Source organism: Leuresthes tenuis, unplaced genomic scaffold (genome assembly GCF_036924035.1).
Source record: "Leuresthes tenuis unplaced genomic scaffold, fLeuTen1.0.hap1 SCAF_12, whole genome shotgun sequence".
Lineage (NCBI taxonomy): Eukaryota > Metazoa > Chordata > Actinopteri > Atheriniformes > Atherinopsidae > Leuresthes > Leuresthes tenuis.
The window spans coordinates 18013654-18030010 of NW_027325366.1; the positions used below are offsets into that span (position 1 = coordinate 18013654).

At 41.0% G+C, this 16357-nt stretch overlaps 2 protein-coding genes across 4 annotated transcripts in view; one reads left to right on the forward strand and one right to left on the reverse strand.

Moving 5' to 3' along the window:
• Nucleotides 1–16357, forward strand: part of dynlt3 (dynein light chain Tctex-type 3) — a 107282-nt gene that overhangs the window by 59482 nt on the left and 31443 nt on the right. The window lies entirely within an intron of this gene.
• Nucleotides 282–16357, reverse strand: part of sytl5 (synaptotagmin-like 5) — a 41555-nt gene continuing 25479 nt past the window's right edge. Inside the window, exons 6-18 of one of the 3 annotated variants that reach the window (XM_072396772.1) lie at nucleotides 16027–16161; nucleotides 14251–14353; nucleotides 14013–14142; nucleotides 11170–11270; nucleotides 10462–10557; nucleotides 8020–8085; nucleotides 6762–6940; nucleotides 6293–6395; nucleotides 6032–6193; nucleotides 5842–5950; nucleotides 3360–3498; nucleotides 2415–2623; nucleotides 282–2150 (exon numbers count right to left, since the gene is read on the reverse strand). In XM_072396772.1, coding sequence (XP_072252873.1) covers nucleotides 2008–2150; nucleotides 2415–2623; nucleotides 3360–3498; nucleotides 5842–5950; nucleotides 6032–6193; nucleotides 6293–6395; nucleotides 6762–6940; nucleotides 8020–8085; nucleotides 10462–10557; nucleotides 11170–11270; nucleotides 14013–14142; nucleotides 14251–14353; nucleotides 16027–16161 — 1675 coding nt within the window. In that variant the 3' untranslated portion in view covers nucleotides 282–2007. Of the gene's footprint in view, nucleotides 2151–2414; nucleotides 2624–3359; nucleotides 3499–5841; nucleotides 5951–6031; nucleotides 6194–6292; nucleotides 6396–6761; nucleotides 6941–8019; nucleotides 8086–10461; nucleotides 10558–11169; nucleotides 11271–14012; nucleotides 14143–14244; nucleotides 14354–16026; nucleotides 16162–16357 lie in introns of all 3 variants that reach the window. The other 2 variants (XM_072396771.1, XM_072396773.1) reach the window with 2 other exon arrangements.

The window sequence follows — 16357 nt, forward strand, 5'->3', positions numbered from 1 at the left end:
TGGCGCTTAAGCGTCAGAATCGATTCATGCATTCATTCACTGATGGTCAAGCTTGAACATTATTTTTTTTTTTTTGTTCCGTCTGAACAAATCTTTGACAAACACTGACAACGACTGCTTGCTTGTAAATCTTTTTTTGCCTCCATTTTGTTGTATGTCGCGAGGACTTTTTGACAAAATGGCACACACAAGGGCAGCACTTCTCAGTCGGATATTGTTTAATATTGGGAATCATCCTCAACAACAGTAGGAAATAAGCAAAAAAAAAAAAAAAAAGCATACAGTCTATTGAAAGATGTGTTTATTTCAAAATACTCTCGTTACACATTTGGGACAAAATAAGCTAAAACGTTAAGTTTGAAGCTTGGAAACCAGACATAACAGAGATGGTACATGCTGTACAATAAGACTATCCTCAGTAATAAGGTATTGCATGAGCTTCTCAAGTATGCAGGACACTGAACACGCGTATGTATGTCCGTATCACTATAACCGGGGGAACAGTTTGCTAAAGACAAACACCCACAGGAGAAACAGTTCTGCATGGTTTAACTTGAGAATCGTTTTTGTGTGATTCATCACAGGATGAAGGATCGCAGAGCCCCGGCCGACGGGGACAAGGTCACAGTCTGATTGTCACTGGCTCATTATGAGCCCCCTCCCAACCCTGAAATGAAGGCAGCTCGCCTCGGTGCTGACTCACTCTGTAACGCACAGCCCCCATCTCCGGGTTCCTGAGAACAGATCACACTCTCTCTCCAAGGTGTAAAGTGATGTTAGAATCAGTGCTTCATGTAACCTTTTGTTCTTCTACCCCCGTTTTCTCGAATGCCATGCAGTTTATATTAACACACTGATACAGTGTTATGTGAATTTACATCAAATCTAGCCTAAGTTTTCTAATTTAATGACTTTGTGCTACAGTTATTTATTCAGCCGACTGGGGATGGAAAGCAGTAAAACTCCTCGAACTCACTGCATGATGGTTTCTAAAGAACTACATTAAGTGATCACTTGTGCAATGAAAGAAAAGAAATGGGGGGAAAAAACAGCGATATGTAATATCGTTTTTGTTTTATTGGGAAAGGACTAATGTCAGGATCAGACTATACAAAAACACCTGCAAGAGTACTACACTGGGTTCTGCATCAATAATATCTCCTCATCCACTGTTTAGAACTGACATCACAGTCACGCTCGCCAATATTCAGGTTTCCAAAAATCTAGGTGGCCTTCCTATCCTCACTGTTATTTTACAAAGTTTTGCTACTAACTTACTTTTTAACAGCAGTGAACAGACAGATGTTTTTCTAGTGCCCTGCTTTGGTAATGACGGTCCAAAGACCACGCGGAATAATGTAGTTAAAGTGTATCATTTATGCAGTTATGTGTCACCCACAATGAGAAGCACACGAGGCTTGAAACATCATCATTGTTACTTACACACTTAGCGGTGCCTCAGAAGCGGTGAGGTGATTTATTCAGCTGAAAACACGATTTTCTGATTGTGGTGTCGGCGGAGTTGAAATTATATGCATGTATGCTTCAGAGCACTGCTTGGTTGCTTATAAAGGGAATGTTTATATATTATTCATCAGTGCCTCTTCTAATGCCTTATAAGGGATCTCCATCAGCTGTAACTACATGCAACAGTGGCTCACACAGAGACAACGACGGACACATCAGGACTCAGCGTGTGCTTATTTAGAAGTTACAGTAAGTTACATACAATGAGGGTTTTTGATAAACAGCCGATGACTGCAGCAGTGGTTGATCACCACAAGATGCTTTGGATGGTAGAGGGGCACAAGTGGATGAGTGTCTAAGGCATGACTGGCTGTTGTGAACAGGAGAAGGACTCTGAACAAAAAAGAAAGTACAGAAAGGGACAGTCTCTAGTCCTTTCTGAGCATTTGAGCTGCTGTTTTCCTTTTTTTCAAACCACTTGTCTCTGTTCTTTCTCCCTCTGTTATTCTCTTCTATCCTCTGAGCGTCCCTCCGTCCAGCTCACGTGTAGCACTTGCGCATGCTGGACCGCAGCATCAGAGTACACTCCTGGGGAACTTCTGGGTTTTCAATCATGCGTTGCCAAACCCGCTGTTCATCCCCGTATGAGTCCATCCAGTCCACCTCGTTGCCATAACTTGTGCCTTTAAGGGAGAGGAGATATTGATATTGATCTGGTATGATTATTGATATAGGTTCTGATCAAATTATTCCAGTATGCATCTATAAATATATATATATATGTGTGTATATACTGTAGTGTGCTCACTACAGTATATATGTGCAAAGGTCTGTTGTTTTTCAGAACATTCAGAGGTTTTTATAAGCCTATTTGAAATTTTGTGCACTAATCTGACCTTAAAAATGACAAAAACATGTGGAAATGTCTCCTCTCACAAATATCTTACCTGTGCCAGCTCCCAGCCTGACTCCTCCCAGGAAGACGTTGCTGGCCAGAGCTTCTTTGTCCCACACAGTGAGCTCCAGGCAGATGTTGTTGAGGTCTCCCGGCTGCAGGCCGCAGTAGGTGAAGGTGTGGTTCCACTGTGGGTTCACGGTGCGCCGCTCCACCGCCGTCTTGTGCTTGGTTGACTTGTTGCTGTCAGGGAGGAGGTACCTGGGAGAAAGGATGCAGCTTTACTTTGCTTTTGCGAAAATGAAGTTTTGCCATAGACTAATGAGCGAAGTTTCCATTTCCTATCGAAGCAAGTCTGAAGTGATTTTTTTAAAGAGCTGTAAGAAAAAGACAAATAAACCAATGACTGACGTTTCCATGACTGAAAATGGTTTGAAGTGCGTAAACTAGGCTGCACGGTGTTGGCAGAGGGTGGCGGTACAGACTACGTCCCATGTAAAATACAACAAATACTGCTGTGTGCATCTACAATAGAAGAATGGAGCACCATTGGGGCACCAAAGACAAAATTTATCATCTAGAAAATGTAAAATTATTTAGTGGATCAAAGCGGTCCATTCCAAAAAGGATTGTGACGTGTAAACTTTAACCGCGTTAGCTGGTTCCAGTCTGTGTAACTGCTTGATGCAGACGTGCATCCAGTGTAGAAATTCACTCGAACCAATATGACATTTTTCATCTTTGAGCTGTTTTAAATGGCAAAAAATGTGTTCTCCTCGTGGCCCCCTTCTGTCCAACATTTAGCTTTAGCTCTCCTCTCAGAAACAAGAGAGCTGAGAAACTGAGACTCTGACTGCCGTCTACTGTAGGTAGAACACTGACGACTCATAAATGCCTCACACAACTTAAAAAAAACTGAACATTCCTTTAACACAAAGCTGACAAATTGTCACATTCAAAACCAATTAAAACTTTGCTCATGAAGGGAGCATCTCACCCTTTCACAAAAGGATCAGAAGTGCCTCCAGACTTGACAGCAGTTATATTTTTGGCTCCTTTGACCAACAGCTCCACCATGCCCCCTTTAGGGGGAGTGAAGCTGCTCTTCTTCTTGCCTTTCAGGAAACTCTTCTTCACTGCAGTGGGGAGAATGGACGAAGACAAAGGGTCAGAAGAAGCAACCATCGGCGTACATGTTCTGGTTTAACACTTCTGAATCAGGGTCTTTATGCATGAGGAAAACCTCAACACACGCATGCACACACCTCATGTTAGCTTTAGATGGTGACAAACTAAAACAGAGTCATAAATGGAATGAAGTAAAAAAAAAAATGTAATACAGGAATTCTCAGTGAGTTTAAACAGCTCCTGTAAAAGAGAGACCTGAGAACAAATTACACAAAATTACAGCAATGAATCTCACAGCCTTGAAAATGATTGAAAACCATGAGCTTGTGATGCTTTAAAGTGTCTCAGAGGAACGAAGAGGGCGTGTGATATCTCTGCTCTGATCTGGTTATCAGCACTGAATGCTTGATAATACAGATCGCCTTAATAAATGAACCTGCCCTCTCGATGCCGGCGATGACCGTCCAACCTTTTCATCATTACTCGCTGCGGGGAGTTTGATGTCTGTCTGCAATAATGAATCAAAGGACAACGTGGCAGGCAGCTTTCAGGGGTTTAAGGCAGCAGCATACCGAACGTCAAGCTGACTTACACTGTAAATGCAGTGATGTGCAGCGCTGTGAATGTGGCCTAAAACCACGCTACATGTAACTGAGTTAAAGAGTTAAAGCATAGATGAGATTTGTCTTGTGGGTTTTTTTTTCTTGGGTGCAAGAATCCAATCAGATCTTTTCATCTCCGAGTGACTTGTTGAACAGTCTTGTTCATGCTGCATTTCCAATCATTTTTAGAAACCTGTACCCCTGCCATTCACAAGAGAAGTGTCGTCAGACAAGGTCCAGTTTTGCAAGTAAAATGGTTAATAAATCATTTACACTCACTTTTACATTGCAGATAAGTTTAGTGTCTTGTGTTTAGTGTTTTGTGTCTTTGAAGTGGGCGTGTATGAGGTGCTTATATTGAGGTGCTTCCTATTCTTGAAATATTTTCACTGCTTTACCTTGTTATCACATGGCTTTAATGGCAGGGAACTGATGGCTGTCGCTCTACTGTAACAGAGCTACTGTAACAGATCCTTTTGACAAACGCAGTAATTCCACTATGCCGACCATATGAATCGCTGGTCCATATGAGTCGCTGGTTTGTTTTCTTGTATTAACGTGTGAATTAGGTGATTTAACAGCTTTGTTCAGTTCTGAAAAATGACTGTTTTTGTCAAAGGAGTCTGCTGTCTGTCAAGCCAGTGATTTACTGTAATGGCTTTGGTTCCTGCCTGACAGCTGGGTGAAGTGCTGGAATATAACCGTACGCTTGAACTAATAAAGATTTATTGTGTATGTGAGCCTCTTCTTAGGTGGCTGAAATACATTTTGCTGCTTTATGTGTTCACAAAAGCACATTGCTTGGCTTCAGTTCCTGCACTTCTCATCCAAACTGGGGGCGTGCTGACTTTGATCGACTGCTAGTAACACCACGGTTCAGTATCTCATATACGCCACCTTCATTCAAAGTTAACTATATATTTAGAATCCCATTGGTAGGAAAAACATAGGGTTGCAAATTTATAAAAAAAATAAACTGTTGGTTGTTTTTTTTGTCCTTTCCATTTGTAAGAAGGCAGAAACAAATCCTACTTGTCTAAAAAACAGCATGTAATGTACTAATTAAATCATCAGTTTTCAATTGTAACAGCTCATAAATTCTTCTTGAAAGGGCCTGAAAATGCAAAACTCCTGGAAATACCCTGAAAAGAAATGTGCTGCTTGTCTGACCTGTTATTAATCTCTGATTTTTTATCCTGCGTCCTCACTAACCATGGAGAATAAATAGATTTGTATGAGATATTTAAATCTCCAGCAGCAACATTATGGCTGTGATAACAAGCAGAAGCCCGGGCATACAGGAAAGCACAGCGAAAACGGTAATTATTTTTCAGTGCTCTTCAATAATTGGGCACAAAATAAAGACATTTTTGAAGTTGTCTGCATAAAAAAACAACTTTTTAGGTCAGTTCGTGGTGGGGATAAGTTCAATTTAGATACAGCTGAGTTTGGAAAAGCTGCATTTATCCTTGTTAATAATCAGCTACTTACTGGCGGGTCACTCATTATTGCAAACTCACGCTGTGCTGCCAAAAACTGTTCTCATCCACAGAAGGTTTTTAAGGTTCATCAATAATCTCAAAGCTCACCAAGCTGAACTTTTTCAGGGTAAAAATAAGTTAAATGGAGAGTTAATATGAGAATATGACTGCAATGCATACACAGGCAGACAATGTGCAACGACAAGGTTTCAATAGGCCGTTATAATTTTAAAGTAATTACTTTAACTCAAAACCTTAACAGTGGTACCTTGAACTTGATCCAGAGGCAGCATGAGGTTCTTGTCTGCAGGAATGTACTTCAACACGACAGTCAACTCTCCTTTATACTGCATTGTGGAGTCCACAGTGCTGTCCACCTAAACAAACACACAAAATGTTTACAAAATCTTGTATGAAATGGAGAAATATGTCAAGACGGGCTGATTCTGGCCTCCTACCTTGGGCTGCAGCGCAAACCAATCCTCTATCTGGGAATCAAACACCCAGGAATCAAAAGTCAGCTCCACCTCACCCAGGAAGCTGTTGTATCCAAATCGGTCGTGGTGCCACACAGACACCTGCAGGGTTCTCGTCTCCAGCTGCGAGTGGCTGATCACATACTGAAAACACAGAGGAAAACATCAGCTCAACATTGCTTCGTGATAAGAGTTTTGAATTGAGACTCTTGTCCCGGCTTATGGAGTGTTTCTGCCACAAACCCTCAGGTTCTCGTTGAAAACAGGGTTAATGGTGTTGGGCTTGATGCCGGTCTTCCTCTTGCTCTGTCGAGACGTGTCTGGAAGCAGGTAAGTCTTCACATACCTGCCATAACAGGTGAAGAAGAAAACACAGACTTAACACGTTTCTTTATCATTCTTCTTTAAGATTCTCTTAAGAGTTTAGCTTTTTTTCCGCCCATTGTCATGAATATATACCTAAAAACAAAAATAACGTGAATTTTAAGGTGTCATGTATCAGGGCATAAAAAAGAAAAAATGTGATGTGTTACTGTTCATCTGAGTTTGTATTTACCCAACTTTAAGAACCGTTAAGTGCCAGATGATTTTTTTGTCATGTCCTGATATGTAAAACCTTAAAACTGAAAAAGATCCTCTTTCTTTTTCACATGACTATCTGTGAGGAGAAAATCTTAGCTGGTTTAGCCGGATGATCTCTAAATAGTCTTACGCGTCCGTGCGCTGCCTCCTCTCATCTCCCGTTGCCAGGTTGTGACACTCTTTCACCAGGACATTGAGGGCACCTGTTTTGTAGCTGTAGCTGATGTTCAGGAGGATCTCGCCGCTCACCCTGGCGTTGCCATAGTCACCGGTCTCGCTGTACATGCTCATCATGCTGTTTATGCTGCTCTATGAGACAGAGACGAGGGGTAAGGACGAAGATATGAGAGCGGTAGAAGGTTAGAGCTCTTTGTGAACATGTGTGGTCACAAAAATAAGATGACTGTGCCTTTGCAGTGGCTATGAAAGTACCTATTTATGTAAGAACTGCTCAGACCTTAGAAACTTTTAGCAAACTAATGAAAATCCACCTCCTCTCTTTAGCATTCAATATGAATAGAGCTTGATACCTTATTTCCATCCATTGTGTTATACTGTGTATGGATAGGAATGTTATTTTAGTACTTTTTATTATCCCATTGTTTTCACCCACTGTGTTTTCGTGTTTTTATGAATATTTCATTGCTCTTGGTTAGTTCAAATTTTTACTGAACAGCTGTTTGGTTGAACTTGTGTTGTTTTAGATGTGCTTTAGACATTGACAGATTAAGGGTAGAATAAATAAAAGGGAATATGGGCTATACACTGAAAGTATATAATCAAAAGAATAAAGAGAAAAAAACAGCAGAAACCTACAGATCACCAAGTAGAAGACAATAAGAAGAGTAAGGGAGTTTTTTGTCAGGAGGACGTCAGTGTCAGTTTGTGAGGATGTCAGTGCTGGCCTGAGTTTTACAGATTGTCCGTCAAATGAACAATTATTTTTACTCCCCACATTGTAAAACCCATTTAACAAAGAAATTACTCCAAACCAGCAGCGGGTAATTATGTCTGCAACACGACTGACTGCTGTTACGCTGGACAGGATAAAACTATCATAATCCAACTTGAAAAGAGCCCCGCTGGATTTCTTTTTTTGTTTGTTTTAAACTGGAAGGTTTTCTTAATTTATTTCTTCCTGAGAGCAAGTCTGATAAATGTCTCGTTTAATATAAAGAGTTTAGTATTAGGCGAAATAAACAAACTAGTCCGGTAACATGCACTGAACATGCAGATAGATTCAGAATGTGCTGGTAGGTATATTCAGGGTAAATCTTTATATATTAATGACTGTTGCGTGTAATATTCATGCTTCGCTGCTTCCCTGCTGTATTTTTAATAAAGCAGTGAAAATAAGTGCATGCACAAATGTCAAAGAAGAGACTTACAGTCTCAGCATCCGAGTCGGGGACATTAAGGTACCCCCACCTTCTCTCTGAGCCAGGAGTGGAGGACTAGATTCATGTTAGAGGCAGAGACCAGCAGGAGAGGAAAGAGGGAAAATAAAAGAGAAGGATCTGAGCTTGTTGATGTGTTAGTGATAGAGGCAGAGCTTCCACACAGACCCCAACCCCAGCTCCAGAAAACCCCATTACACATGGTTACCATGGCGATTATCAGATGAGACCACAGAGATAACAACTCGTTTGGAATCAGTAATGAAATCAGAACAGATGCACAGGACAGACACACAAACAGTGAGAAGAAAGTGTCGTGAGATGTTGCTGTCTTTACTGTATCCCAGGAAAATCATTTGCGGATTTGTTTGACAGAAAGATATGGAATGAAAAGGATTTCACCAAAGCTTAAAAAGACATCTAACAGATGAGAGACACTTTTCATTCAGTAAATTCTTCTTATAGCTTTTTTTATGCAGTCGTCAATGAAAGCCCTCCATGCAGTGAATCATTTTACAGCAGCCAGAGTATGTTGGAGGCCTGTATAATGTCTCCTATTACTCGTTTCTACCTCATTCAAGCGGCAAACAGCAGGTCAGGGAATGCGTCATGACAGAAAGATAAATATCAGACAGGCAAGACATCTCTAGACTGTTTACTTTTTCAGCTCTCAAGTTACACACTTACGCACACAGACTGACAAGCAGAACAATTGGGTCCTGAAATTAGAAACCAATTTAGGCCAATAACTGGGTTTGCTGCCTAACTGCATTATAGTATGCTGTGGGGTACTTCACAGAGGAAATGAACATGTGTGACCTAGTCAAGAGTTAACATGGGAAATCAAAAAGGGAGCTAATTCAATATGTGTGATACTGGAATGATGAAATCAACCTTTGCTTAGATGTTACAGTGTTGAGAGAGACCTGTGCCTGGTGCCAAATAAAACACATTGTAGTTCAGTGTGTGATAAAGGTATCAGGATATTGCAGTCATGTGAAAAAGAAAGCACACCCTCTTGCAGCTCTAAGGTTTTGTGTAATGAGACAAAATTTTAAAAATCCTCTAGTCTTTACCGGGTCTTCAAACGAGGTGTGTGTTAACACAATGTCAAGGAGGAAAGACGTCAGCAATGACCTTAGTGAAACAACAGTTGCTGCCCATCAATCTGGGAAGGGCTTTAAGCCCATTCACGAGTGGAAAACATTCACAACAGGTGACAATCTTCCCAGGAGTGGACGCTCCAGAAAGATCACCCCAAGGTTACACTGTACAATGATGCAAAAAGCCCAAGAGTTAGATCACAGGCTCTACAGGTCTCAGTTAGCATGTTAAATGATAAAGTGAACGACAGTACAATTAGAAAACGACTTGTTCTGAATGGTTTCCAGGAGAAAGCCTGGCGCAGTTTCATCTGAATAAACCTCAAGACTTCTGGAACAATGTCCTTTGGACAGACCGAAGTGGAGATGTTGGGTCATACTGCACAGCGCCATGTTTGGAGAAAAATACACAGCACATCAGAACAAACACCTCATACCAACTGTCAAACATGGTGGTGGAGGGGGGATGATTTGGGCTTATTTTGCAGTCATGGGACCTCAACCTGACTGAAATGTTGAGGCGGGACCTCAGGAGAACTGTGCATTTACAAAAGTCTGCAAACCTCAATGAACTGAAGCAACGTTGTAAAGAAGAGTGGACAATGATGTGAGAGACTGCTAACGTCATACAGAAAAGTTCTTGCTGCTAACAGGGTTTCTACAAGACATTTAAAAAAATAAAAAATTTACAAACTACTTCTACAGTTTTGATTCAGTTTTTGTTGATGATAGTGTTGTTGATCTGAGGTTGTATTTACATAATTTTAAGACCTGGTAAGGACCAGATGATTTTTTTTTTTTTTTACTGTGTCCTGGTATTTAAATCTTTAGACTTTAAAGAGGGTGTACTTTCACATGAGTGCGAAACTCAGTTATCCTGTTACACTCAAAGGCACACTATTATTTGAATGCTTACTGTGACGGCCTAAATTTACAGTCAAAGGCAAAAAAAGTAGCAACTTCAATTAACATTGAAAACATGCATTATCTATCTTATCCGATATAATATTTCTAATCAAGATTGTCAACTTTATCCCACTTAAACATGCTTAGAATTCTCTCAGTCCTGACATTAGCCACAACCACTCCAGCAGTTTCCTTTTCTTTTCAAACTACAAGTGCATCCGGCTCGTTTGCGTAAATGCATCGGGGCATCCTGAGCATGACAAGTGTTTGTCACAAAGCTCCCACTGTGTTTACACTAAGCCACACACGTTCTGCTCACAGAGCATGTGTGCATGAACATGTTTGAACTGTATGTGAGCGTGTGCGTAGGACTTCCCTGTTTATACATTTTTGTGTTTGTGCTCGCCGTAATACGGGCCGTTACCGTGGACACCGCGCTGCTGAGGCGTCGGCCAGGGCTCACGCTGTGGGCTGACATCAGAGCATCGATGTCTTCCTCTGCGTCTTCATCAGTGAACTCCTGTGGATGACAGCGTTGGGGTTTATTCAAAGAGGGGAATTGCATCTGTGGGGCCGGCCACAGCCTCAGTGCACACTGCACACTGAGTGGGTGGAGCGCAACCAGCCTTCATAAATTAAATCAGACAAGACCGGACAGAGTGTGGTAATTTGATTTTCAAGTTCAAAATCACACCGTCACTGGTTTTTACAGTGAGCGCGACTGGATGAGAAGGCGAAGACAAAAAAAATCATTTGTGTGTCTGAGTGTTTCAGTGAACTACTTTAAATGCAAATGTATGCTTAATGAAGACACAAAGCAGCGCCATACTAACCATTAAATCCTCCACCTTTTTTTCAGACTACATCTGTTTAGATGCTCGTCATGCTCTTTGAAGTGAGCTCTGATGTGAAATTAACATTCAGGCCCACTGCTGATGCATCACATTGAAATTCCCTGCTTGATGTGGCTACACACTACAGGTAAGGATTTAAAAGGGCTGAGAAAAACTGAAAATTCAGGATTTGCTAGCCTCATAATCAGAGCAATCAGAGTTTTTGCTGTGACTGTGGTGATATTGTTGCAAAAATGTAATCGTGTGGAGTGGAGACGAGATGGAGGGATGGCGCTTACCGCTTCGTTGAGCCCGGGAACTGAGCGACTTCTGAGACTGAGGGCGTCATCGCAGGGTTCAGAGCCCGGAGCTGACAGGTCCATCTCTGAGCGGCTGTGATCTGGAGCAAGAGGGGAGGAACAAGGGTGCAGAGGAATAATGAAAAAGACAGCAGTTGTAACAATGCAGTTTCATAGGTTGAGCACTGAGAAATAGAAAAAGACAGCAGGAAAGTACTGGGCGTCCTAATAAGTCTGTACTTAATAACCTCTGGTTTGTGAAAAACTTCCAAAACTTTTTCATGGTGGCCGGGAGTCTTCCTGTTATTGATGCAGGAGTCACCCTGGACTTTAAGGCAGATTACTTTAAATTCTGAGTTATTGTAGGGTGGATTATATATACAGCATGTTCTAAAAGCTACATGGTTGGAAAACAGCTTCCTAAAATGTGAAGGTTTCCTAAAAAGAATGTGACAGAAATGTCTTTGTTCACTTTATTTATCTGCCTCTGATGCACTAAAAATATTAAATAACAATAATCAGAGGAGTTAAATCCTCAGCTTATTGAAGATCATTTACTTTGTGCTTATGTTCATCAATATTGTTCGTGAACAATGTTTGTGGATCTTGACAATGATGTTGAGTGAGGTTGACTTGTTTTGTTCCTAAGAAACCTAATACATTATACAGAAGACTTAAAGGTTTATTTTGAATATTTGTCCTGATACAGAGGTCATCCTCTTTCAGTTCACTTGTCAGCATGATATTGGCATCCAGCATCTTCTTATGCCATGCTGCACAACACCAAAGCAGAATGCCTTTTTTTCTTCATTCCTAATAATTGGCGCAACTGTTGCAAATTTCATTTTCCAAACACACATTTTTGTGTGACAGAGCTGCATTTGAACCTTATCTATGCACAGCACCGGTTTCCAAAAGGGATGCTGCTTATTCAGCTATTGCTTTGCAAACTTTAGACATTGTGATTAGGTGGCAGGACAGGTTAATGAGTTCATTAAACCATTAAACCTATTCCTCTCGAGACTCTCCAGATGTTAATGGCCTTTCCAGACTAAAGTGACAAAAGCACTGCTGTGTTCGAAAATCCATTCATTTCAATGGTTTGCTGTGCGCAGCGATGGTTTGTCGCAATGCCAATTATGCAGATTCACTTAGCTAATAGACAGGAGGCATCCATATAGGCAGAGAAGGAAGACTGTTGGATAAACTGATGTTGTATTGTGTGGTGTTCCCTCCTGTTCTCACAGGACCACTATCTGAGAGCGGAGCACAGTTCTGCTGTGCTTCTTAACACAGATACACATTCAGAACGCTGTTTTCTCCACTGTCAAGGCTTGTGACAGCATTAGTTTCTTTTAGCATGGGACAGAAGCCTCCTTTTTTGCTAATAACATGAACTCTGCAGAGAAAACCAGGAGCTACCCGCCTCACAACTCTCCACAGTTCCGCTTAACTCCCCCTTTCGTTATGTTATGACGCATTAGGATAGCGACACGTGTCAGCTGCTTAAAGGGGCCCATTGTTCTTGAGTGTGACCACAAGATATGAAAGCTCGGATCAATTATTAAATCTTAAAATTTCTTCATCTGACAAATTTTGATCTGTCTCACAAGCCCGAGTGAGCTGGTAGAGGCTTAATGAGTTAATAATATTCTCGGTCACATTCTGCAATAAAAGATTCATTTTAATACATTTTTTAAGTTCATGGCATAAAAAGCTGGTTTTGAATATCTGCTGCTGTGCTTTTGCATTTGACTGTAGGGGCAAAAACCGACTATTTAAGCCATTCATTTCATATTTTATCTGGTGTTTTTGGCTTTGAAAAGACTTAAAAAGAGTGCTTGAGCGTGAATTAAATAAGTGGGATGTTAATTATTAAGCTTCAGAGCCAGGAATTTTTTATTTTTTTACCTCGCTTCCAGTCTTCATGCTAAATTAATCGCCTCAAGGCTCCAAATCCATGCTTAAAACACAGACATAAAATTAATTTCCTCTCAAATGATCTCCAACAGAAGAAAGCAGTGGTGTTTTTTTTTCTTTTTCTTCTCAAAACACTTCAGTTTTACTTTCAACATGTAAATACATGCAAAGGAAACATTTAGATTGATAAAAAGTTAAATAAAAAGCTTTCAGCAGCAAAAACTGCTAAATTTTGCCCAAAGCTTCTGGAGAGAGCTTCACTGCAAGTTTAGAGAGTTCTATAGAGAGTGAGGATCTGAGGACTCCTGCAAAGACACACAATCTTTACTGATCCCCGAGCCCACTTTTGAGATGACATGAAACTCCTAAGATCTTTAAAATCAAACTGATAATACAAAACTGAACAACATGTTCATCACATACTCATCTGGACACCTGTAACCACAACTGCAGATTCTCACTCAGCAGCTCTTTGAAAAATTCTGACAATAATCTGTGTCATTTTCAAATGTGGACATAATTCTGAGAATCAGTTAGGAGCCGAGATAAAAGGTCTGACATCGAAAGACAAAGTGGAGGAGTTTATAGTTGATACAAAGAGCAACAGACAGAGATGAGGGAGCTGACATTAACAGTGCAATTTGTGCAGACGTACATCTGCTCCCGACAAAAGGAGCAATTTGATCCTTTGTCATGTACTGAATACACTGAGATTAAGAGTGTTTTTGCATCAGCCTGTAGAGGTGAAGTTGCTGTCTAACGTCACCTTGATGTGATCTGCTGCCTTTATCACGTCTCAAAGATGTGATTCAGTTATCGAAAAGCTTGTGCGTGAGATGTGAGGCTGTGAGATGACAGCAGGAGTCATGTTGCTTCAAAGTGGGGAAAAAAAGGGGGAAAAAGTCAGTTTGCAATGTTGTTACCTGATGACACAGAAGCCCGGGACACAGAGATGGTCGGAGTGCCAGAGTTCGTCCGGTGATGACCAGCAGCCTTCTTCTCAGGTGCACCGTCACCGGAGGGTAAACTGGCAACGCTTTCCGCCCCGTCAGGCTGCGTTCAAACACAAAACACGCACTCAAGTTGCGGAAATAACACTCTAATCTGTGTAGGTTTTGTTCTGCCGTTGGTCTGTTTGTGTGTATGGTCGCTGACCCTGACCCTCCGGTTGTCGCTGTGAGCTACTGATTTGTCCGGAGTTTGAGTACGTAGGTTGTTGGGTAAAGTTGGCATCCCCGAGGACTCCACAGCCACAGCACTGCCCCTGAAACCCCCCCCAAAAAAGAACCCAGCCGATCATCATCATTGATTAACACCTGGAGCCACTCCATAAAATAGCATTTTGCATTTAAAATAAAATAAAATGACTGAACTTGAAGCTCCATGACTGCATGAAGAAGAACTGTTTCACCTGATTTATCAAGTCCTCACAAAATCAAATTTGATGTTTACAAGTTTCTGTCTCTTATACTAAACCTCTTTTTCAATTTATGAAATTGAAGGATAAAAAAAGTCATTTTGGAGGTTTTGTGGAAATTATCTAGGCAGGGGTAAGTGACAGCCTGACGCCATCAAGGCTCAACAGTGAGGGCAAATCTAAAGAGAGATAAAGAAAAACTGTTGTCTGTACTGGTCTATTTCATGCCAAGGTTACCGTGGTTTTAGAAAAAACATATGTAAGCAGTGGTAGCTCTGACAACACCTCAAGCCAGAAAGCAAGATAACGATTTCCAATCGGAATCTGTATCTTCTTGAGATTTTCAATTGAGCTTTTTCTTGTTAAAACAAAACACACATTTAAAAAAAAATCCATGCTGGTTCAGATGCTGCTTATAGGACTTCTTTGTGTAATCTATTATGTTAAGTAAAGTTTACACGCACAAGGAGCTAACTGGGCTTTCCCAAACCTAAATAATGCCTTTAATATGACCCACAATTCGGACGAGTTGAAGAGTAGACTTGAAAGGACGTAAAGCAGGTGTAATTGTATGAGGAGGAATGAGGACGTTCAACCATTTCTACCCTTGATTGTCATAAGGAATGTGAGATCATGGACAGATAAAAGAGACGGGCTGAAAACAAGGACACAGTATCTTGAGGGCAGTATCATGCGCTTCACTGAGACATGGCTGCACAAACCTTTTCTGGACTCTTTGCCAAACTATAGGAGCAGACAGAGGCAAGCATAAAGGAGGAAGGATTGTAATCTGGGACATGTTAAGGACCATCAGTGCATCACAAATATTGAAAATCTTGGCTTTTTCTATTAAGAGAATTCATCCATTGCACACTGACACTGAGGTAATTTGCTCCAACACCCAAATGTACTATTTATCTATTTTTCTTTCTTTCTTTATTCAGCCTAAATAATTCATATGATGTAATTTCCCCTTGGAAATGAATAAAGTGTTGTTCCATTTCAGGGTTTGTTTCCTGAAAATAAACAAAAAACCGAAATTCTGAAAACCCAGGCAATACTCGGATCATTCACCAACATTTTTTCCCTCAAAACACTACTTTCTGTTTCAGGTTTCAGTAGAACTGATGTGGAATGGTGGGCAGTGCTTGATCAGGCCACTGGAGCTGACCAATGAGAGCAGAGCAAGCCTTTCAGTGAAGAAGGCAGCCTACCTAACTTCCTAACCTAAGAATCATTTAAATATGCAGGAGCAAGAAGCACTCTACAAGGCATTCAAAGGAAAGCTTCTTTGTGCTTCGTTGCTTCTTGTAAATCTTTCCAGACGCCTCAATGCACAGAATGAAGGCATGTTGATGTGTCCCTGGAGATGTGCAGAGAACAGAGAAACCCTTTTTTTTTATTTTGAGCTCACAATCCTTGAGCAACTTTGCTGGAGTTTCAATGTCAAATTCATCTTTATCTTCACTAAAGAAAAAAAAGGCGCAATTTGTATGTATTGAAGACGGAGTGACAGAAACCTGTGTGAGTGCGGACTCGAAGTAGAACAAACGCTTTGAGCTTCTCCATCACAAGAAGACTTGACACTGACGCTGTTGACTCCATTCTCTGGCTTCAGGGTGGGCCGGTTGCCTTTTTTATCAAACTTCATCCGTCTACAGCAACACACACACACACACACAGGAAGTGAGTTATTTACTGTACTACAGAGATATAAAGTTGTATCCATAATTGTGGCAATATTACACCACGTTTCATTATGTTGTGAAACTGGATGGCATACAGCCTCTGTCTGGGTAGACAGGTGGATGGCCAGTGGAAAAATGTGAAGCGACAACAAATTAAATTAGC